The sequence below is a fragment of the Psittacula echo genome (assembly GCF_963264785.1).
Source record: "Psittacula echo genome assembly, chromosome: 3".
NCBI lineage: Eukaryota > Metazoa > Chordata > Aves > Psittaciformes > Psittacidae > Psittacula > Psittacula echo.
Window position 1 is genome coordinate 113,863,327 of NC_137736.1, and position 22,936 is coordinate 113,886,262.

Below are 22,936 nucleotides of genomic sequence, written 5' to 3' on the forward strand. Positions count from 1 at the left end.
GTAGCGTTGCGTGGGGTTGTGTGAGCTAGAAGGGACCGGCTCACACCAGCAAGGTGAGCGCTGTCTGCAGGCCGCACTCCCGCTGCTCCCCCTGCGCCCGCGGGCACTCACGGTGCCCGACTACCGCTTCCAGTTGTAACTGGTCTCTCCTTGCGGTACCACAACACACGACAGTCCCCCCTGCTGGAAAACCGGCGCGACGGGGAACGGGGCGGACCCCGGCGGGACGTCCCCGTGGAGGGGCGGGCTGAGGTTGCGGCCTGCATTGAGGAGGCGGAACTGCGCGGTTTAGACCTCCCCTTCTCTCCGCTGTGCCGGCCCGTTCAGGCAGCTCCCGGCGTGTTCCGGTGGTCCCGCGTATCCTCGGTGGCCATGCGGCCCCTCACCGGTGCTTCCAGCGCAGTGCGGGCGGCAGCATTGCTGCTGCTGCTGCTCGTTCCCGGTTCCCGTGAGTAGCGCACGCGGCGGGACGGGCGGGCGGGCGGCGACAGCGCTGCTTCTCTCTGGTAGCCCTGCGGACCCAGGCCTTGCAGTGCAGCCGGGAGTGCGGGTGCGCCCTCGCTGCCCCAAGGAGTGCCGCTTGGCTCGGGTTTCTAGCTGCGAGCAAGCTTGGGGGGTTGCCGGTTGCTTCTTCCCAGCGGCACATAAGAGCTGAGAGCGCACCGTGCGCCGGGCCGTGCCGGGACCGGAGCGAGAAGCTCGGTACTCGGGATGGGTTTGAAGTGGAAACCGTAATTGAAGGGCACAGAGAGAGGGATGGTTGGGATGTGAGGGTTCACACACAGCGGGGGATGCACAAACGCGCCCGGCCCTGCCCGCTCGCGGCTCCCATCTCCCTGCTCCCCTACGAGTGCGAGCAGGGGCTGGGAGACGGCGCGGGGCGAACGGGAGATGTTCCCCAGAGCCCGCAGTTGACGGGGGCCTGCCCGTGGTGGTATCCGGACAAGCGGGCCTTTGGAGAGCGGGAGAAACTGCGGTGCCCTAGGCCGGGCTGGACTGGGCTGGGAGGAAATGCTTTCCTTGCGTGTTGTCGCTGTTCCCCGAGGCACGCTGTCATTGTGGCCAGTGGCTTTTTGCAGCTTCGGGGTGGCTTTGCTGCTGGGGCAGATGGTGTGTTTTGTCGTGCTTCTGCCGGACGCTTGCAACGATGCCCTCTTTCAACGGCAGATTCTAGTCAATGCAAAGCCTCCTGTTTTCTTGTGCTTTAACTCGGGTGGTAGGAGACCAGATTCGGGGGATAACAATCGACATGCACTCAAATAAAATGAGAGACAGAAGAGTCTGAGCTCCTAGAACTGCCTTTTCAGAAGACTGAAATGCCCCATACAGTGCCCCATAATTTCCCAAAGTAAAGAAGCCAAAAGATAGGTACCATAATTAACTTGCCGTATAGAATGTTGAGGATTATCAGTCAATCCAGCAGTGTTAATATGTTATCTAGTCTAAATTACAGATGGATATTAAAAATGTAAAATGAGGGAAGTGTACAGCTTTATAATTGCCCTTCCAAAAAAAAAAACACCAAACCCCAAAAACAAACCCCAAGCCAAGCTGTTTTTTAAGAAGTTTACCAGTATCCTGTTTGTTGCTTTGCCTTTTGGATCTTATGGCCTTCATTTCACACAGTAGACAGTCATTTAATTTGATGTAAGATTGGCCTGATCGTTTATCGTGCTGCTTCCTGAGTGCATGTGCTGGTTTAACTGAGCATTCAGTTGGTGCTGTCTCCTGGGGCAGAGATGATCTCATCTAATTTTTGATGGTCAAATGCAGTCTTTCCTTTATATAGGAATTCCTGGTATAGACCCTGTTTATAATATATGGAGAGAAGTTGTGCCCTTTTAAGGTTCAGTCTAGTGTATCTATTGAAGTATCTTTTTTTTCTGCACACTTAATCAGAAACTTCCAGAAGCTACTGCTGAGATTTGTGTTGATCTCAGCAAAAGCTTATGATTCACTAATGAACACACAAGAGAAAGTGTGAAACCCATCAAATACCATGATTTGCAAACAGTGAAAGTGGCAGTAAGTTTGCTCTTACTCCCAGTAGATTTGTCCTTACTCCAGTTAAATTTTTTGGGCAAGCTGGTTATTTCATGGTAATGTTGTTCTTTTACTCTGCTGGACAGTTTATTTCAATATAAGTCAGTGGAAGAAAGCTCACCAAAATGTTATGGTTTAGGAAAAATCCTTCCCACTATTATGTAGAGCCCAGCTGGCTTCCTGATATCTAAGCGAGTAAGGAGAATCATGCTGCCTGGCAGGAAGGTGCTCCCATCCTCCTCCTGTTCAGAACAGATAGCAACATCTTCCAAGAGCTTACCTGTATACAAAACTACTTGCAATACAAAAAATAAGCAGCAGCAACCTCCAGACCTGAAAACAGGCATGGGATCTCCTTACTTCTCTTAGATTCAACTTCTTTTAGAAACAACAGCAAAAGATGCTGTTTTTCATTCTCAAATTGACCAGTACTGAGAATCTGTTAGTTTCATTTATGTTTTCCCTTAAGCATCTATGCAGTGGTGTTTACACTTCGTTTTGCAAGACTGTGAGGTAGTTTCACAATGTTAAGGCATGTCCGTAAAGTTGCTGGTGTAATCCTGCCTGACCTTTGTCTCAGGATGACCTACTTTTTTGGTAAATGAAGAATGCCACTTCAAAATAGGTACCAAAAGACCTTCTTGAGTCAAAGGGAAAAGAAATAAAGTTTCCAGATAGCAGGATTTGATTTAAAGTTTGTTAAAATTGCATGGCAGATGTTACAGGAGATTTTGGGTTGTTTGTGTTCTAATCTCCAGAATTTGAGTTTCATTCATTTCAACTGAGAAGAATGAGTATCCTGATGGTGGAGACTCTCTAGGCCAGAGTTATATAGAAGTTGCTGCTCTTAACATCTCTGCTTTAACCATTGCAGCACCTTAACTGTTACTCATTTAGATTGCTTTGAGGTTGGTGTCCAATTCTGAGATCTTCCTGATGGACTGTGCATTGTCAGTGCCTCTGTACTTTTTGGTTTTTAAGCCAACAAAAAATGGAATGACTTGGTCATAAACCTCTCTTACTTGACGGCAGTGCATCAAACTTGAGAAGATACAAAGACAAAATTTTATGTATGACTTTTGAAATGTCCACAAAATGAACCTGTAAAGTTGTACTTAGCAAAAATGTGAGTTTATACATGAACATCTTTCTGCAAAGAGGTTCAGTTAAGACTAGACGTAAAGTTTACAAGTCCTTACAGATATGTTTCTTTGTAAATCTTATTTGTCAAGATAAACAAATATGTTTATCTTAAATAACTTTGCAGGAGTGGGCAAATTGACCTTTGTCACATGCAGGAAATTGAATGAGTAGTGTCCACCCATCTGTGGGTGCTTCTTCTACCAGGCTTCATCTACAGAGAACAGTAATTTTGTATTTGCCTGAGCTGGAAACTGCAGATTCCTAACAGTAAAGGTTCATGGGTGTTATCCACTGTGTTGATCCTTTCATGATCTGGCAAAATCAAGTCCATTTAAAATCTTGTCCTGTTCATTTTCAAGTAAGTACGGGAGCTATCCCTGTCACTTACCCTGCATCTATCTAAGTGGCTGAACGAAGGTAGATTCAGATGGGATATTAGAAGATACTTACTGTGAGGGTGGTGAGACATTCGCACAGGTTTCCCAAAGAAGTTGTGGCTGCCCTTTCCCTGGCAGTGTTCAAGGCCAGGTTGGACAGGGCTTTGAGCAACCTGATCTAGTGGTAGGTGTCCTGCCTGTTGCAGAGTTTGGAACTGGATGATCTTTAAGGTCCCTCCTAACCCAAACCACCCTGTGATTCTGTGTTTAGCAGAAGCATGGATCTTCAGCTCCTGTGTCTGACTTCCAGTTCTGGAAGCTGAATTCCAGCTATAAAGCTAGAAAAACTGTCCTAATTTTGGCCTTTTAAAAGTTTGCTTATCCAGATTGGCTCCAGCTTCTGTCTTCTTATGCAGTAGAGCAACAAAACCGCGAGGGGCCCTGCAGGCACTCGGTGTACCAGACTGTGCAGTAGTGTTTCACAGGAAGCACACCTCCCTTCAGATACACCCCAGCGAGCCACAAGCAGTTACGTTTTGAGCTGCAGCTGCACCTAGCCTTAAACACAGGAAAACAGTTGTTTGACAAAAATGTTGTTGATGCCCTTTCTCTATTCTTTTCCAGTATGTGGTGCATTGTTTTACCTTGGGTATTTCCTTGGTTCGGTTTTGTTTCATCATGAAAAACTAACAGGGAGATCCTTCGTTTCTCCTCGCCTTCCTCTTTACCCTCCATCACAGCAGAAACAAGCATCAGTACGGAGTTTCTCTATCAAGATTTGTAGAATCAATACTCACACCTGCATGTGTACACCTCGGTCAGTGCCGAATTCTGGCCCTGGCACTTCTGCTCTCTGGAGAAGGCCAGAAACCCACACTGTTTTGCTTTGGGCCAGGTGCCCTGTGCAGTCTGTGGTCTCAAATGAATCTCCGGTTCTTGTCAGAGCCATCGCTGTGTAAAAGCATATGCTGCTTTTCCTTTTGCTTTAACCCAAGAGTTCTTCCTGCCCCCTGGATGAAGTCTCCTGCTGTCCCTGCAGTAATACACACTGCTTCAAATCCAAAACCACAGTCTGAGGATAGACAGCAGTTTGGGAATAGTGTCATGTAAAGATTTTCTCACTTGTCTTATTCAGTGCCATGTATTCCAGTGTGGCATATTCTTAATGCAGTACCCCATATTAGGATGTACTTGTATTTTGGAGCAGCCGCTAGTGATCCAAATGAAGAAACCTGTCAATCTTTGGGGTTTTTTTGAGGAGGGGGAAAAAAAGATAGTATCTTTTAAGCTGGATAAGGTCCTTGATGTCTTTCAAGGTGTGCAATCCAAGCTGATCCGAACTAGGACTAATACAGTCCTGTCTTCTCTTCTACCTCTAATTCTTGCTTCTGTCTTTCATCTTTTCATTTCTACAGGGAGCACATTCTGCTGGTTGAGGCAGCAAAAAAGCCCATTGTGTGCTGTTGTTGTTGGGGGGTAACGTTCTGTTGGCTTAGGTTCCTCAGATCATTGTTTAATGTGGGGTGACCTGGTCTGCAGGATTGGGTCCTTCCCTGGGAAGCTTATGTCCCTCACCTATGTCCCATACTCCCCATACTCCTTTTTTTTTTTTTTTTTGTTTTTTGTTTGTCTGTTTTGCCTAAGCTCCCTAATTAAAAAGTCTGGCATATCTTGCAGCGCTGTCCCCAGTCTTCATATTACAGGGGTAAGATATGACAAGTGGTTTGCCATTTGTAGTTGCAAATTTTACATTTCTGAGATCTTCACTAAGGTTTTGGAACCACTAAGAAAATGCCCTATTTCTGTGATACTTAGTTCAGGTTATTCGCTTGCCTTTAGCAGAATATTGTTGTAAGTGATCAAAACCAAAAGCTGCTTGGCAAAGGCAGAATCCCCACGAGTGATCCTCTTGCATGCATGTGAGTGTCAGACTTTTCATTCTGTGTTGTTTCCACTTGTCTGTAGACCAGGCCTAAGGACAGAGGAACTTTTTAGGGTATGGTGATACTTCACTGGAGATGTCATCCTTCTCTATCTCACTTTTCCACCTGTCAGATGCTCTATGGGTACATTAGCATGCTGTTAGCCCTAAACTAAGCAATGTAACTTCTGAATGGAGTTTACTGTTTCACCATGCTGCCCATGTAGGGGCACAGCAAGTGCCCCTCTGCCTGCAAAGGCCTTGCAGGCTTTATAGGAAAAGACTTACATGGGAAGTTCTTTCTCTTCTGCTGTAGGTAATGTGGTTCATGTTATCGCTGAAGGAAGGCCTGATTTTCTGCCTCTTCTTTCAGTCTCTTTTCATCTCAAGGAAGAAGAGAATTTGAGATGGCGATGATGGGGAAGATGAAACTGAGGATGGGAAGGAGTTCCGGTTCATTTGATGGTTGGGTAGTGCAGATGTCATTTTTAATGTGCTAAGAGCAGGCTGTTGTGGTACTGTGCTTTTACATCATCATTATACCTAACTCCTGTCCATAATAGTCTAGTCACTTCTATGCCCAAAGCAATTGACAGATGCTGTACAAACTTCCTCCCCTCTCCCCCCGCTTCTTAGTAGTAAAGCACCTAAAACTATCTTATTCTTCTTGGGTTTTATGTAGGAAGTGGAGAGATGATGAATACCAGCAGTACTATGCCCTTCACAACGATTCCAGACCCGAAGTTGAAAGGTAATACGCATTTCTGTTGGTGTTCCTCAGTAGCATCAAAAAAAACAGTATCTATTTTGTATACCTTAAACTGCCCTGTAATAGTTTGCCCTTTATTTCATTTTATTGAGTTGTGAATAGCTGTAGGGTAGGAGGGAGGTACTCTAATTGCCACATCTATTCCAGGAAAACTAAAGATACTTAAGAATAGCAGAACACAACTTAATCCTCATATACTTAGGTACCCCAAAGCAACAGAGAAAAGAGAAGTAAAGTGGGAAAATTTGATGTCTAGAACTAGAAAGACCAATTTACAGTTAGAAAGAGAACCACCAGCTCAAGAAGTCTGCTAGGTTGGAATTGAGTGCTCTTGAGAAAAAGGCAAGGCACTCTTTCATTTTATTTTTAATGTCAGAATGAATTCTAGGTCCACTGTGTTTGAGCTCATTGCTAAAGCACACATTTATTTCATGGTGTAGTCTCACTCTGATGGCATTAAGCTGTACACCTTTAAGCATGTACCATGCAAAAGGCATATTCCTTGAGACTTTGCCCTGTACTGCTTCGCTTGTATCACTTGCTGTTGACCAACAAGTGGAATGTGTAGCCAGTACTCTGCTCATTGACTCATTCTGTCATGAGTTGATTTCATTGCTGACTCCCAAACTCCACACCCAAATCCCAGGCAGTGTACATGGCTTCTTTTCACCTGTATAAGCATGCAGTCCACATCCAGTTGTTTTCCCAGGGTTGCAGAAGTAAGCACTCTTAACTTGGGGGAAACCCAGAGCTGTGTTCTGGTTACAGTAGTGGGCCAGTATTGGAAAGGTTTAGCCATAGGCATATCCATGCCTTACATTGTTATAAAAGTCAGCATATCCAAGAAAAAAATGTATTTGTAATTGTACAATCACAGGCTGTTTCTCAAAGGCAATTTAAATCTGCAACTTAATATTCCAGCTATGTCAGTATATATCCAAGGGTTGTGTCTGGAGTATGCAATAGTCGGTGTCCTGGATTCAGCAGTAGTAGTCGTTTTTCTCCATCTTAGTAGCTGGTGCAGTGCTGTTTTTGACTTTCAGCCTGGGAACAGTGCTGATAACACCGATGTTTTTAGTTGCTGCTCAGTAATTTTTACTCTGATCAAGGACTTTTTGAGTCTTATGCTCTGCCAGGGAGGAGGGGAAGCGAAGAGGAAGTAGTGACAGGACACCTGACCCAAACTAGCCAAAGCACGGCATGCCCACTATATAAACTGGGGGCAGTTACCCGGAAGGGTTAGACCGTTGCTCGGGTCAGGCTAGGTATCAGTCTGCAGGTGGTGAGCAGGTGTATTCTCTTCCCTCATTATTACCCTCATTATTATTGGTGGTAGCAGTAGTGATTTGTGTTATACCTGAGTTACTGGACTGTTCTTATCTCAAGCCGTGGGAGTTACATTCTTTCGATTCTCCTCCCCATCCCTCCGGGAGCAGGGGGAAGAAGGGGGGAGTGAGTGAACGGCTGTGTGGTACTGAATTACTGGCTGGGCTTAAACCACAACAGTGGGTTATGTCAATGACAACGCAAAGTGATTCCCTCTGTAATTTGCTCCCTTCTCTTTTTGGTAGGTGATATAAAGATGAAAATTTGTTGCATTTGTTTTTACACCTGAGCTTGTTCAAAACGTATATGCAATTGCAAAGAGGGTTGCCAGAACTGATTTAGACTAGACTTCTCCAGTGGTAAGAACAGCAGGTCTGTTAAAAGGAAATCGGCTTCTTGATTTTGGTAGCTGTGTTGCTGTTCTCATCATCTCTGAGGTCATGCTTTTTATTTTCCAGCCATGCCGAAATGCACTAGAGCTGCCATGAGGCAGATAGCGCTAGCAGTGTGGGAGGATGCTGTAAAAGATCAGTTACTTCAGAGAAAAGAATAATCACACAATGGGCATAAACAACAGTGCAGAATGAAGGGAGGGAAGTATGGACAGTGGTGCTTCCAGGAATGGGAGTTACCAGGAAGCTCAGTAGCTCTTTGCCTGGAGGAGGAGACCATTAATCTGTAAGAAACTTGGAAGATGGGCGCAGCAATGAGGACAGAAGTGGGAGGGTGCCTGAGAACCTAGAAGTAGCTTGAGTAGCTGAAAAGAAAGCTGGTAAAGTAGAAGTGAAAGAAAGGAAGGAAGGACAAAACCATGAAGACTGAACCACATTTTATATTTTAAGTTTTTGGAAACAGGTACATTCTTAAGACCATCTTTCTGTAGAAAGAGCATAAGCTTACTGAAAGATGCTTCACAGGGTATTGGTCTTTCCCTCCCTGACTACTCTGTGCCCAGCGTGAGACCAGTTTGTAGATGAGATGCAGAAAAACGAAAGGAAAAAAAAAAAAAAAGATTGATGGACAGGAAGCAGAACTGAAATAGAGGAATAAAAACTAGGGGGAAAAAAACTCCACAGTGCTTATGTAGGTCAAGAATCTCAGTGACAGTATGGCTGGTAACAGCAACTGGAATAGGACATAATATAGACCTGGAAGAGAAAAAAAAGAAGAGATGTAAAGAATTCAGATTTGGGTGCTGCTATACATACACTGTAACAATTTTCTTGCTGCACTCAGATCTGGAAGCATTTTGCAAACCCATCTGGTTTGGGATGGAATACTTTCTGCTCTGCTCACACCTGTAGCCTGCAAACAGAGATAGCCCAAGTATTGTGTTGTGGGTACATTAAAATGAAAATTAATAATATTTATTTTCTTGTTTTGTTTTCCTTGAAGGCAATAGTAGTTTGTCCTCCAATCTCACTGTTACATCATCTACAAAATCAACAGCAACATCTACAGTAGGTATGTATGTGTTCATCTATCTGTTATTATGAACCTAGAAGCTAGTTGCAAATATACCCCAGATAAATCCAATTTTGAATGAAATACCCAACAAAAGAGGGCATTTGAGAGAGGCATTATCATGTTAGGGCTGAGAGACAACCTGTAAAACAACTCTGAAATTAAGCTATACTGTTTTTCAGGTTTAGATAACATGCTTCTCCAGTAGGAGCAATGACATTTCTGGTGCCATTGAAAAACAGTTATCAAAATAAAATTTCAAGGAAGAATTGAAAGTTAATGTTAATTTTTTCTCTCTAAGCAAATTTCTTCCATTTTCATGTATCAGTTATTGTGCAAACAGTGCGTATCTGTTTAATGTTATTTGACAGTGAAGAGATTTGGGGTATAATGAAGTCCTGGGGGCTTGAGTTTCAAGAGTAAGAGTCCATTTCCTTTTAGGTAAGACACATGGCACCTTATACCATAGAAAATAGTCCTTATAGAGAATAGTCCTTATAGAGCTCATAGCACCAAACACTGGAGTTAAGTAAGACACAAGCAGCAGATCTGGGACAATCTGTCATGGGTACTTTTCCCATTGTTCTACTACTACCCTCTTTCTTCAGAACTTGCAAAAGAACTGTAGGTGAGCATGATTTCCCAAGGCTGCAGTGTTGTAGTGATGCTCCCACATAAGTAATGTGTTTACAAAACACATCTTTGTAGGAAGCTTGAATGCAGATATTTAACCTGTGACACAAACAGTTCATCCACTTGTATATGCAGTGCTCCAGCTGTTGGCTATGTCAATATCAGATTATTAAAAAAAAGAAATAAAAAGAAAATTTTCTGGATGAACTTGAACAGGCATATTTTACAACATCAGTAAAGATCAGATAAGAATTAACGTCATGCAGTTGTTCAGTCTGTGATGCACAGATCAAAGGTTGTATCTGAGGGAAGAGAAGCTATTCCCATACATGAACTGGATGCCCTTTGTGCTAAGAGCCATGTGGAAGCAGGGCAGAAATATTGTGCCTACCGTAGGATTCTTTGTGTGTTTGTGGAGTTTCATGCTGATCATGAGGTCCCAGCTATGTCATGCCATTTCCAGTACAACTCTGCTTTGTGTCTCTCTAGTCTGCAGATAACCTCTGAGCTACCACACTCAGAAGTTGCTAGTTACTCATTTAAGAATAAAGTATCGAGGGGAGGGAAGGGAGAAGGAATCTCTGCAAAGATGCAAAGACCTTCCATTTGATAGCAAGGAAGTAGTGTGGTGTCTCATTCCATTGCCTGCAGTGTACCAGTTTAAGCATGTCTAACTTGAATAGTGGAGAGAATTTTATAATCTCCTTGTTGCCTTAGGGCCTTCCCCATGAGTAAAGTCATTGTTAACACAGGTGTTTCGCCCACCCTGTGTTCCAACCCTTCCACCCTCTGCTCCAGCCCTGATTATGGGTTTCTTGCAGAGGTCTGAGCTTTGCTGTGTTTGGATAATAACAGTAAAAAGAGGCAAGAGCCTTTTTAAGCACAGTACAAACCTAACAGACAGCTATGCCTTGCTTCACACGGTTTATGATTCATAGCCTTCTCTTTTTTTTTTTTTTTTTTTTACTTTGTTAGAAACTTCATAGATTTTAGAACATCCAGTGTTCATCCAGTGTTCATCCAGTTTGATTATCTGTCTTGACCTCTTCAGAATAAAGACTGCAGGATATGTGTACTTAATTTTCTTAAAGTCCTTTTTTCTTTTAGTTTTTCTTTTTTGGGGGAAGCTTTTCATGGCAGAAGCAAAAGTCTCTTCCAGTTATTTCCCATGCAAAAGAGAGTATTTATTTGTTTTAGGAAGAGCATTCAATAATAATTACTTTCTATGTCAGCATCGTGCTTATGCAATTTGAGTAGTGTTTGGTCTTAGTGAGTTAGAACACTAAGGGAATAGTGCATGCTGCTAAGAATTCTTATTTTTATACTATATATATAATTTGATGGATATAGCTATCTAATAAAGACAGCATATGAAGTAAAATACTTGTCTTTTTTAAAATAAAGCATCATAAATCTTAACTACATTACTGGCATGTCTGCTTTTTAAATAATAAAATTCACTCAGGCAGTCTGGGTTTGTTTAGAATGAAGTTCTGTGAAGCCCAGCTGTCTTTTGGGTGAAAAATAATTAGGGAAATAAAAGATAAAAGGACAGATGTTGCTAGAAAATGTTCTTTCATCTTAACTTTGCTGGTAAAATATCTTTAAAATATACAGAAGAACAGATTGATGCGCAATTCATGTCAACTTCCCAAATTCTCCAGCTGCCTCAGAGAGCCTCCCACTGATGTTTCGAAGTGACTGATGCTAAATACATCATGAAAGATAAGTCTGTAAGGGATTAACCAGATTTTGCTCTTTATGTTACATCAGCAAGTGCTATAATCTTGGTAAAGTAAGAAAAAAGGATTAGTAGTAGGAGAGGGGAAAGGTAATAGACAGATTTGCTGAAATTCCTCATGATAGCTGCTGCTTGGATGTTGTTTGTGCTGACTTGAGTTTTATGTAGGGTAATTTAATGTTTGTGGAATAAACACCCATCTTTGTGTAACATCATTTAATAATGTTACATATGGAACAATTAACCATTATATTGCTCAGAAACAGGAGCCAGTTTGACACTGAGAAATCATGGCTTAAAAAAATTCCCAGCAACAATAAGAAAAACCCACAGAAGACTGACTGGTTGACACTTGTTTTCAGAGTTATCTTTTTTTTTTTTTTTTGGTACCCTTTCTATTAGGAATGCAGTAACCAGGTCTGGTTTCATGTCATGTAACTGTAGATGGTTTCCATATAGACATTTCCTTGCTTATTTCCTACACTGAGGAACCGTTTGATATTTATAGATCATTGTGCCTTTGGGGAGTTTACCTGTCAGTATTAAAATGTGCCCTGAATTTTATCTGATGTATTTTACACATGCTTCATAGAGGAACTGAATTTCCTAATTGTAACAAGGTAAGCACATGAATATAGTACTCCAACTGTTCCATCACAATGAATGCTCATTTCAAAGTGTTTCCCAGGGTTATGGCACAATACAATTATAACATCAAAGAACAGAAAAATAAATAACATTTACTATGGGACTGTATTGGGCTGTTTAAGTAGTTTTAATGTTAAATGTCTCAAAAATGTTGTGTAGGTTGTTTCCTTTCTGAATGCTTACACTGTCGTATTGTTTTGGTTTTATGTTTTTGATGTTCACATCTGTATTGTAAGCAGACATAAGTCTTAGCAAAGACACCATTCTGTGTGTAAGTTCTCATGTTTTAAACAGCGCTTAAAGGAAGATTATTCCACAGAAGCATTTTAGATACTGTATAAAAAAGCAGAAGTTTATTAAGTGTGCAGTGGAATTGAGATGAAACAACCTATTCTTCAGTTGCTTCGGCTTTAGAAAGTTTGAAGAAAACATGAGTATAATTAAACACTTGAATATCCATAATGAAAAGCTTTTGTGGAGTTGAAAATTAATCCAGTTTGTGTTAGGTTATAGAAATGATACAGAAGAAGAGAAACTTATCATAGTCGATGAGAAACTTAACATGAGCCGCAGTGTGCGCTCGCAGCCCAGAAAGCCAACCGTATGCTGGGCTGCATCAAAAGGAGCGTGACCAGCAGGTCAAAGGAGGTGGTCCTGCCCCTCTACTCTCATGAGACCTCACTTGGAGTATTGTGCGCAGTTCTGGTGTCTTCAACATAAAAAGGACATGGAACTGTTGGAACAAGTCCAGAGGAGGGCCACGAGGATGATCAGGGGACTGGAGCACCTCCCGTATGAAGATAGCCTGAGAAAGTTGGGGCTGTTCAGCCTGGAGAAGAGAAGGCTGCATGGAGACCTCATAGCAGCCTTCCAGTATCTGAAGGGGGCCTACAAGGATGCTGGGGAGGGACTATTCATTAGGGACTGTAGTGATAGGACAAGGGGTAATGGGTTTAAACTTAAACAGGGGAAGTTTAGATTGGATCTAAGGAAGAAATTCTTTCCTGTGAGGGTGGTGAGGCACTGGAATGGGTTGCCCAGGGAAGCTGTGAATGCTCCATCCCTGGCAGTGTTCAAGGTCAGGTTGGACAGAGCCTTGGGTGACATGGTTTAGTGTGGGGTGTCCCTGCCCATGGCAGGGGGGTTGGAACTTGGTGATCGTAAGGTCCTTTCCAACCCTAACTATTCTAAGGTAGCTGCAAAGAGAGCTTCTTCCTAAAATTCCTTCATACATAAAAGCCTCATGCTGTCTTCTTAGAGAAATATTAGTTGCATAACAGTCTATATGCTTCTTGTTTGTTCCTGCTTAGAAAAATAAGTATTCTTAAGATCATTCTAGCTGGCTGCCTTCTACTGAGGTTCTAAAGATTTTGCTATAAATATCAATCTCTATTATTCTTGAATTTTGCTTCATGGCATTCTGAACAATTCATTATTGCTTTCTGAGGAGGGAAGGGGAAGTGTTAAGTAAAGCAAAGTAAAAGACATTAGGTGTCACTTAAACTTGTGAAACAACATTCCAATCTTTGCTTTAACCTTGGCAAGAAAGCTCACTACTAAGTAAATACCAGCCAGCAGATTTACTGTGGTTGAACTTTTATCACGTGGAAAACTTTTTGAACGTTAAGCTTAACATACATACAGAATTCTTTCTGGTAAGTTTAATATACATGCAGCCTTATAAAAGTCAGTGTTTTGTTCAAAAGCAAATTAAAGATTAGATCATTAATAAACAGAGGTGGGAGGGAGGGCATTTTCCCACAGAATTCCCTCTTGTCAGAAAAGCTTAGTTTTCTGGAAAGCTGTGTGCTTCAAATGGAAGGCTAATCTTGATCCAGGATTTCATCACATTTTAAAATACTGTAAGTTTGGCATGATTCTATGGAATTGGAGAGTGTTACAGGACCCTTCTTCTAAAAGTTATTAAATATTATTCAGATTTTCATTACTGCTTTTCCTTTAAACTGTTCCTGACCTTGAGCCTTAGAAATCTCAAGTTAGGTTTTTCAAATGAAATGCATAGAGGAAGAGTCTGTATGCAAGGCTGGATAGCCATGCAGTGGCATTTTCATTGTTATTCTGTCATTCTCTTTAGCCATGATACTATTTTATTCAACGAGTATGCAGTGTATTTTTTTAAGTAGTTTTCTGTGTGATATCACAAAAATTTCCCAGGTACGTCCACCCATACTACTCACCCAGCCAGGACCAGTCAGCCCATCAACACCACTATGTCTGTCATCTTGACGACTCAACCCACCAAAACCAGCCAGACAACAAGATTCACCCTAGCTCCATCAGTCACATCATCACAAGTGAATATTACAGTGGTGACCACTTCCAAGATTTCTTTCACTTCTGTAACAGGTGAGTTCACATTTCAAGATGCTCATAAAGGTTTGTGTATGTGTTGGCACACGTGTACATGAGTTTTTTAGAGTTATTAGTTTTACAAAAGAAGGTATTTGCATGCTGAAAAAGGAGAGTAAGGTGGGGTTCTGGTATTGAGTTGGCTACAATGATGTTGCTCTGAGCAATCCACTTACTTAAATAAGGCTTTGCTTAACCTGAGAGACCTGGTATATTTAGGAAATAAAATAAAATGCAAGTGGTTTGAACCAGCAGCTACCAGCAAAGAGATTAGCAGTATTAGGAGAAAGCCTGGCTTTTAAATACAACTTCTGCATTTGTTCAGCTCTCCCTTCTGCAGCTTACTTGAACCCGTCTCTTAATACTTCCTTTTTCACAGCTGATATGTGGCTCAAAATATGCCTGCTGCCTTGATAGAAAGACTGAGTTTTGTTAGCAGTGTAATGAATTTTATCCCTAACGGAGGGTAGAGTATGACTATGAATGAATCTCTCTTCATGCAGAAGTTGTCAAATACCGTTTCACAGTACCCAAAAACAGGTGTAGAATTTGGTATTTCCTTATGGTTACTTCACACCACTTCATGCTTACACTTCCAAGCAGGTTAGCGTGACTGACATGTCAGCAAAGTGTTGTCAGGTAGGTAAAGCTGTCATCAACAGAACTTCTAGTTGGCCACATAACACTCCCTGTGGCAAGTACAAATAGAGACATGCACAGACTAGGTCTTCATGGGAGTTTGTAGCAGATAAAACCAGTTTTCACACCAAAACTGCTATGGCTTACCTGAGGTCATGTTATCTCTGTCAATATTTGTGTTGGGCTGCAGAACTGATCTCACTTGGACAGTGAGGGTACAGTTCCATGAGACAAAGTAAAGCAATCCAACAGCTCATTGCCACCAAAAGTATTTTACTCCCATCACATAACTACGCTGGCTGATTTTGGTGGTTGTTGGATCACTGCAGGCTGATGCACTATGCTCATGTGATTTAAAGCAACTTCCTTCTTTAATTTCATTTCTGGCATTAATTTCAGGCCAACTTGGTGAGTTAAATTGGCTTATTGAAGGGTATATGAAAAACACTAGAACTGGTCTAAGAAGGGCAGGAGCTGCATGTGTGGAAAGAGGGGAGAGTAGGGGGGAAAATGGAAGGGGAAAGAGGAAAGTGGAGAGAAGTTACAGTCAGTCTTTCAAAGACAGCAAGCAGTTGGATCCTGTGTAACCAGAATCTGGCTCTTAAAAATGGAGTTCTAGGTTTCAGTGTTCTTGGCTGGTGTCCTGCCTGTTGAGGTAAGTTAAAGTTGCGTGACTGGGTCTTTAGATGATGTGTCAGTGGGGTAGGCGGGATTATAGACAAGTCCCACAAAACACAGTTTTGCAAGCTCTGTAAAAAGTGCATTTTGTTATCTTTTTTTTTCAGGCACATCAAAATCTGAGGCTGTCATAGCCAAAACTTCCAGATTTGATGTGGGCAGTTTTGTAGGTGGTATTCTGCTGACGCTTGCAGTCCTAGTTGTTCTCTACATTGGATGCAAAACCTATCACTCTAGAAGAGGCATTCAATACAGAACCATGTAAGTTCCCAGGGGATTGTCCCTTGTTATGTATTACTTTCTTGAGAGCACACAGACAAACTAAACAAGGAGAATGAACTGATGCACGCATTGGTTTAATGTACATTATATTATCATCATTAAGAGATTTAACTGTGTTATTTTGTCTTTCACCACATCAGCTATTCCTCATTATGCCTCTCCTCTGTGAGAGAGCTTTGTCTTGCATCTCACCCCTTTTGTAGTTAATAGCTCAATCAAAGTTGTACCATCTCATTCGCCATTTATACTCAGCTCTACATAGTTTTCTTCCAGGCTTCCAGACTTGCCTCTTTGTCTAATAACTAGTTTAAGAACTGTGAATTCTGAAAAACAGGTTGCTTTTCTTTTTCCTATTGAGTATCCTCCATCTCAGTTGAGAAGCTTGTTTTAAGTGAGCTGATGTCAGTAGACTTGTTGGAATGTTACTGTTTAGGCCTCATATTTTCTCTCTATCTTGAATTTTGCTTGCTGGTCGTGGAATTTAACCAGTCCCTTTTGCATGTTTACCCACCTTGGTATTTGAATGGATATTACAGAACTTACATCAACAGTATCTAAAACAAAGGAAGCCTGTCACTGAGCTTTTAAACTGGCTTTGATTGCCTGTTACTACTGCATATGGGTAAGATAGGATAAAAATGACAGTGCAACAGCTGATGTAAAAATATATACTTGAATGAAAGCCAAAATGAAGTTAGCGAAGCTGGAGGAGTGTTGGCAAAATGCAGTTCTTCTGTTAACTTCGGATTTGGCTCAGAGAGGACTGTAACTCCCAGAGCAATGTGCCCATAGTCCTTCCCAGCAAGATGTTCTTTGTTCACAAAATAACCTCCTCAGTTAGCAGCAGCTGGGTGGCTGCTTCTCATATTGACAGTTGCTTGTACTGCAGAACATTAATGTTTTCTATTAATATTCATATTAATATTAATATGTGTTTCTATTACAGTGATGAACATGATGCCATCATTTAAAGAGACTTCAGGGAAGAAGAAACCATCCTGTCACAGCTGTTTAACTTGCTTCTGAAAGAGTTTCTTTCATAAAGATGATACCAGTCTCTAGACCTGCCTTGGGTGTGATCCTGCAAAATGTTGAGAAGCTCTTTAAACATCCTGATTTTTTTGCATTGGCTTTCATAAGGAGAAGAGGAACTCAGTGCTCTGTAGAGACAGTATTTTCTTTTTTCAGTATGTATAACCAAATGTAAAGAAACGCACATCTTGAGTCATTTTCAGGTACACACGCAAGTCTAAAATAGCACAGTGGATCACAGCCTTGCAATTAAGTTTAGTTATTTCTCACATACTTTATAAATCCGGTGTGTTCTATAATGGATATAGTAGATTAATTAAGATACATTTGAGACCAGGCATAGGTTTTTGCAAGTAAAATGGGGTATTTTTTTTCCTAAGATTTTGTATTAAACTGTATTTATTTTGAAGTTTGATGTAAACTGTAGTTTAGAAATTTTGGATTTTGAACAACTCAATTTTTATTGTGCTATAAGAGGACATGTTTTGCTAACTGTATAGAAGGTAGTAATGGGGAAAAGGCCTTAAGTTGCACCAGGGGAGGTTTAGATTGAATTTTGTAAAAAACTTCTTCACCCCATTCAGGGGTTGTCAAACACTGGATTAGACTGCCCAGGGAAGTGGTGGAGTCAGTGCTTCGGGAGGTTAAAAGATGTGTAGATGCAGCACTTGGGGACATGGTTTAGTGGCATGGTAGACTTGGCAGTGCTGAATTAACAGTTGGACTTGATGATCTTTCTTAAGGGTCTTTTCCAACCGAAATGAGTCTAATGTGTACTTCAGTCATTATCTCACCAGTGACCTGCAAAGACTTTCCTGAGCTTAGCTGCAGGAAGCATGGACAGACTGGAGATATCCATCCATCAACCCTTTTCTCCAAATGGGCGCTTATAAGAAAACAGCATATATGATCCGTAGCTTCTTTCTTAAAGCATGTTCTACTAATGAAGCATGTGCAATTGAAAGTAAAATAAAAATGTTAAAATCTAATTGCACCTTCATAAATATGAAAAAATATGAAAACTGCTTCTGAAAATTTGCTTTAAGTTGAATGTAGCAAACCCTTGAATCTGTATGTAATGTTTTAGCAGCATTTGATAAGCACTGGAAGTTACAAAAAGAAGTGGAAAATGTGTAAGATAGCATTTTAGAAGAATATGATCTGCATTTTTATAACTATTTTCAGAACTTGGTACTGCTGCACATGTGTACAGAGGCCTGGTCAAAAGGCCATTGAAGGCAATGGGCCATGTCTCAGAAGGCCTTTAGATTAAGGCCCAAATACACTGGGGGTCCTGTGCAAGATGGCTGATGCTGCTTCTGTATCAGTTCTCCACTGAGGTAAACAAGTAAACCTGCTGGCTTCAGTAGATGGGCTCCTGATTTACACTGGTATAAGGAAAACTACAGCAAGAATGAAGAAACACTGAGTAACTATTCAGTCCTGCTCAGGCTCTGCTTGTAGACCTGTCCTTGGTGAAGAGAGTTGATGTGGGACTTGACCATCCTGGTTACTGCTGGCATTATCCATCATGCAGGGCCCAGTGGGGAGGTAGGCACAGTTGAGGAAGGCCACAACAGGAACTGCATGTAGCTCTGTCAGGGAAATGGGATACAACTCATCAGGGAAAATTAAGACTACAGCTCTGACACAGGTTAACTTTTTTGTTGAGCAATAGTTTTTTCTGAGATGCAATGTTGAAGTAGCTGTATTTTTCCTTTACAAGTAGTAAAACTGTTGAGTCCAAGGCACAGTTGACTCCAGCAAACCGTGGCGAATGAGTAGCCTTAATAAGCACCAGCCAGGCACCTGATGTGGGCATAGCAGGTCTGGTTTGGTTTTTACTGAGGTCAAGATCCAGGGGGAAGAGTGATTTGAAAGTAACTTTTTGTGATTTCTTCTAATTGCATGGTTTAGTGGAAAACCTGAGTTTGACTTGAAGAGTTTGTAAACAATTCTTCACTAGAACTGTAGATCCTTTATAGAAATTAAGAAAATTAAGTGCAACTCAGTTACTGAGATTACCTCTATTGTACAGATGAATAAATAAAATTTAATCTTTGGAGTTACTATATCACGTTTAGTTGGACTTTCATTTTAGTAGATGGTTTCATAATTCCCTCAACCTTTTCCAGTCATAACTACTGATTAAGAAGTACTCACTTGCGTATACTTTAAAATCTTAGAATACCAGCTCAAGGGCATTTTTGCCCATCTCATTGGTAATGTATTTTGCAGTCGCATTGCTATAGTAAAGCAAAATTATGTGCTTAAGATTACAGATGTGTCAGTGAAAAGGTAGAACCTGGCCTCCTTTCAGGTGTCTGGGTACTAGACAAAGTAAGTGAGGTGCAACTGATAAATGTGAAGTTAAAGGTGAGATTTGTTTCCAATAGTAAGTGAAAACCCAGCTTTGTTACACAGGTGTAAAGTGGGAGGAACAGGACAAAAACCCCACCTGCAATACTGCTTTCAGCTCTACGGCCCCCAACACGAGAAGGATGTAGAGCTGCTGGAGCAAGTCAAGAGGAATCCACAAAGATGCTCCAAAGGATGGAAGATAGGCTATGCTCTGCTATGAAGATAGGCTGAGAGAGCTGGGGATTGTTCAGCCCAGAGAAGAGAAGGCTCATGGAGACCTTACAGCAGCTTCCAGAACCTAAAAGGGAACTACAAGAAATCAAGGGCATATAATGAAAAGACAAGGAAGAATGGATTTAATCTGAAAGATGGTAGATTCAGATTAGATATTAGTAAATTCTTTACTGTGAGGGTCATGAGGCACTGACACAGGTTGCCCAGAGAAGCTGTGGCTGCCCCGTCCCTGGCAGTGTTCAAGTCCAGGTTGGATGGGGCTTTGAGCAACCTGGTCTAATAGAAGGTGTCCCTGTCCATGACAGAGGGTTGGAACTGAATGATCTTTAAGGTCTCTTCCAACCCAAACCATTCTGTAATTCCACGACAGCTTTTCAATGTATCATACCACCAATTAAGTATAGATTTAGGCCTCAGTCCTTAATGTCACTCTATAACACTGGAAGAAGCAGTGGACCTGAATTTAGCTATGCTTTACACACGTAGAAGAGTTGACTGTATCAGTAATTTAACTGATTTAGCCCCATAATAAAAAATCTTGACTGTGTTAACTAAAGACTGGTACTTAGTTTCTGTAAGGAAAACATACCTGAAAGGGTTTGCCACAAGAGTCTACCAAATTGTAGACCAATATGAAGTATAAAGCTGAAATAAGAACAAAAGACAGAAAAGAGGTCTTTTGGCTCAGACTTAAGTCCTGCACTAGCCCAGATAAGTGGGGAATAGAAAATAGAATAGTTGTAAGGGACCTACAGTGATTATCTAGTCCAACTGCCTGATCACTTCAGGGCTGGCCAAGTTAAAGCACATAAAGGCATTGTCCAAATGCCTCTTAAACACTGACAGGCATGGGGCATTTACCTGTTTCAGTGTTTAAGTATCCTCTCAGTAAAGAAATGTTTTCTAAATACAATCTTTCGTCACAGAAGTATCTTCCCATTCACTTCTCTGGTGATAAATTATTCTAAATTCAATCACAAGTCTATGATCTATTTATATTCATTTTATGCTACAAAATGTTAGCATAAGTAGCTCCTCCCCTTCTCTAGGTGTACTTACTCTACAGTCAGTCTTTTCAGCTGTTCTTTAGCTGAGTTTATAATAATATTGTAAAGTCGATTCAGCAGTTTGTAGTTTATGCTCTCGGCAGGACTGTGTATCTGTTACCAGTACTGATGGCTGAGCAATGCAGTTCGTAGTTCTGTCTTGATTAGGAGCCCCTCTGGTGACATAATACAGAATTACATTTACAGTATCATGTTTTAAGTCCATCACCAGCATTCATCACCACATGTAGCTGATCACTACATCTCAGTCACACAATCCCTATACCCATTCTTAATCCTAACATTCGTGGGTTTGTGCTTTATATCAAAATTTATTTCAGTTAATACTCCAGGCTTAGGAAGTCATCCAGTGGCTACAGAACATAGCTGCCTTAGGTATCATGAACATTGCTTTTGCCCTTCAGACACCTCAAAAATCAACCATATGACCACATCTCAGGACTGCAGCATCCTGCCTTCCTCCCACAGTGCTTTCCTTTTTCTGCAGCCCTCCTTCAGCCTGTGTTCCAGCACCAAACCATAGCCCTTCCATTGTAATTGCTTTGATGGGACCCTACATTTAAAGGCTTCAAAGCAGTCCAGAAATGCTGCAGTGATAGATTTGGGGGTTTAATTTAATTAAAGAAAATATATAGAGAGACATTAAAGCCTGTTACTGTATTAATATTCAGTAACTTAAACATTAATTCTTTGTAAATCTACTTTTGTACCTTTCCTTTTTATTCAGAGACTGTTAACACTTACATACTCACACCACTCTATTTTTGCCCTGAAGACATACACAGCATTCTTAACGTGCTTTATTGAAAAAGATATAAGCAACAGAATAACAATATTGCCAAAAGCAAAGTGGAAGAGCAACAGAAAATTGCCAGCATAACTCAAGAGGTTAAGAATTTAGCTGTGATATGGAAGCAGACAATGAGAATGGATCTGTGCAGGATGTAAACACATTCTCTGGGCACCACTGAAGGAGTCCCAGTTGGTGTATGACCAAGATAATCTTGAAACCCAGGAAAGTTAAATGGCTTTAGGAATCTGCATTTGACAGTTCTCACAAACAGCACAGCCATAGGGACTGCCAGTTCCTGGTGTTGATCCTGCAGTATCTAAGCTTCAGCTTGCGTTAGAATTTTGTGTTTGCTTAGCTATTGAAACACTACTTTGAAGACTGGATCAGTGATTAATTTTATTCTTCAGTGTCAGGTCACCCCTACACTTCAAAACATCCAATTGAGGAGCTCCAAAAATTGAAAGTATACAAGGGACTCTGTAAGTTCTAGAGGCTCTTCAGTGTTCGTTTAAGAATACCAAAAGGAAATATATTCTTACCCCAATACTCAATCTTCAGTTTATCGTTTGTTCTGACCTTCTCCACATCAAGATGAAAGCAGTTTGGAAACCAAGGTGTTGGACCTGGCCAGCACTGAGATGATGGGTGCTTCTAAAGTGCTAGAAGAAAAACTATGTGAGCCTTTCCTTGACAGTGTTCATAAAGAAAAGCCACAAGTATCTGTATAAGTGTGGTGTGTTTTGCTTTTGATTGTTGCATATATGACAACCCCTTCTAAAGACTTTATTCTTCCCTTAGAATTGAAGCTATATTCCATTAGGAGATCACAATCTTAACTAATACAGCCTATACTGCATAAGTACCAAGTATTTTATTTCGCTACCTGCCAAATGAAGACAGCACCCAAAGGTCTTCATTCTGACCAAGTCTGCACCCTCCAACATGTGAGCTTAGAAACCTTCAGGAATTTCTCCTTTTTTTTTTTTTTTGCCTAAAAAAGTTTCCCCAGGCCACAAATAAATGTGAAGGCTACTGCTGGGACGTTACTTATTGTGCAATTTCCTGCTCTGTTCCAGCATATTTGGATTTATTCAAAGGAGGGGGGGCAATGCCTCACCTGCTTTTTTGAAAATAGCACATCAAGATCTGTTTGGATTTCTGCTCTTCCTCACACAGGATGCATGCAGTACCCCAGATTCTTGGCCTTGAAGGGTTCCATGCCAGCAGCCACCAGTGAGGAAGCTGTGCTGCAGCACTGGTAGCTTACGTGCACATGCTCAATTAAAAACAGAAACAAAGGACTGGTGATTTAATGCTGTCTCAGGAAGTTAACTCCCTACACCAGTAACCTCCGGAACAAGAGCAACAACTGCGTGTTTTAAGTAGTTCAACAGAACAAAGAATACCTTCAATGT

General features: G+C 41.4%; 1 protein-coding gene and 1 long non-coding RNA gene across 2 annotated transcripts; one reads left to right on the top strand and one right to left on the bottom strand.

Annotated features, from left to right (window-relative positions):
- Positions 1 to 316: 316 nt before the first annotated feature.
- Positions 317 to 19,138, top strand: TMEM123 (transmembrane protein 123). The gene is made up of 6 exons (XM_080613680.1): positions 317 to 448; positions 6,167 to 6,235; positions 8,975 to 9,043; positions 14,241 to 14,432; positions 15,860 to 16,013; positions 16,981 to 19,138. Exons 1-6 carry the CDS (start codon positions 373 to 375, stop codon positions 17,003 to 17,005), a joined length of 585 nt encoding a protein of 194 aa, XP_080469806.1. The 5' UTR covers positions 317 to 372; the 3' UTR covers positions 17,006 to 19,138.
- On the bottom strand, positions 18,526 to 22,612 carry LOC308219116. Its single transcript, XR_013956454.1, has 4 exons — positions 22,061 to 22,612; positions 20,721 to 20,883; positions 19,525 to 19,725; positions 18,526 to 18,661 (listed from the first exon to the last, which is right to left on the bottom strand). It is a non-coding gene; the product is annotated as an uncharacterized lncRNA (long non-coding RNA).
- Positions 22,613 to 22,936: the final 324 nt, after the last annotated feature.

Excerpts from the sequence above, each read along its gene's own strand:
- TMEM123 (XM_080613680.1), top strand. The coding sequence starts at position 373 with ATGCGGCCCCTCACCGGTGCTTCCAGCGCAGTGCGGGCGGCAGCATTG. Across the intron at positions 9,044-14,240 it reads AACAGCAACATCTACAGTAG|GTACGTCCACCCATACTACT; the intron begins GTATGTATGTGT and ends AAAATTTCCCAG. Across the intron at positions 16,014-16,980 it reads GGCATTCAATACAGAACCAT|TGATGAACATGATGCCATCA; the intron begins GTAAGTTCCCAG and ends TTTCTATTACAG.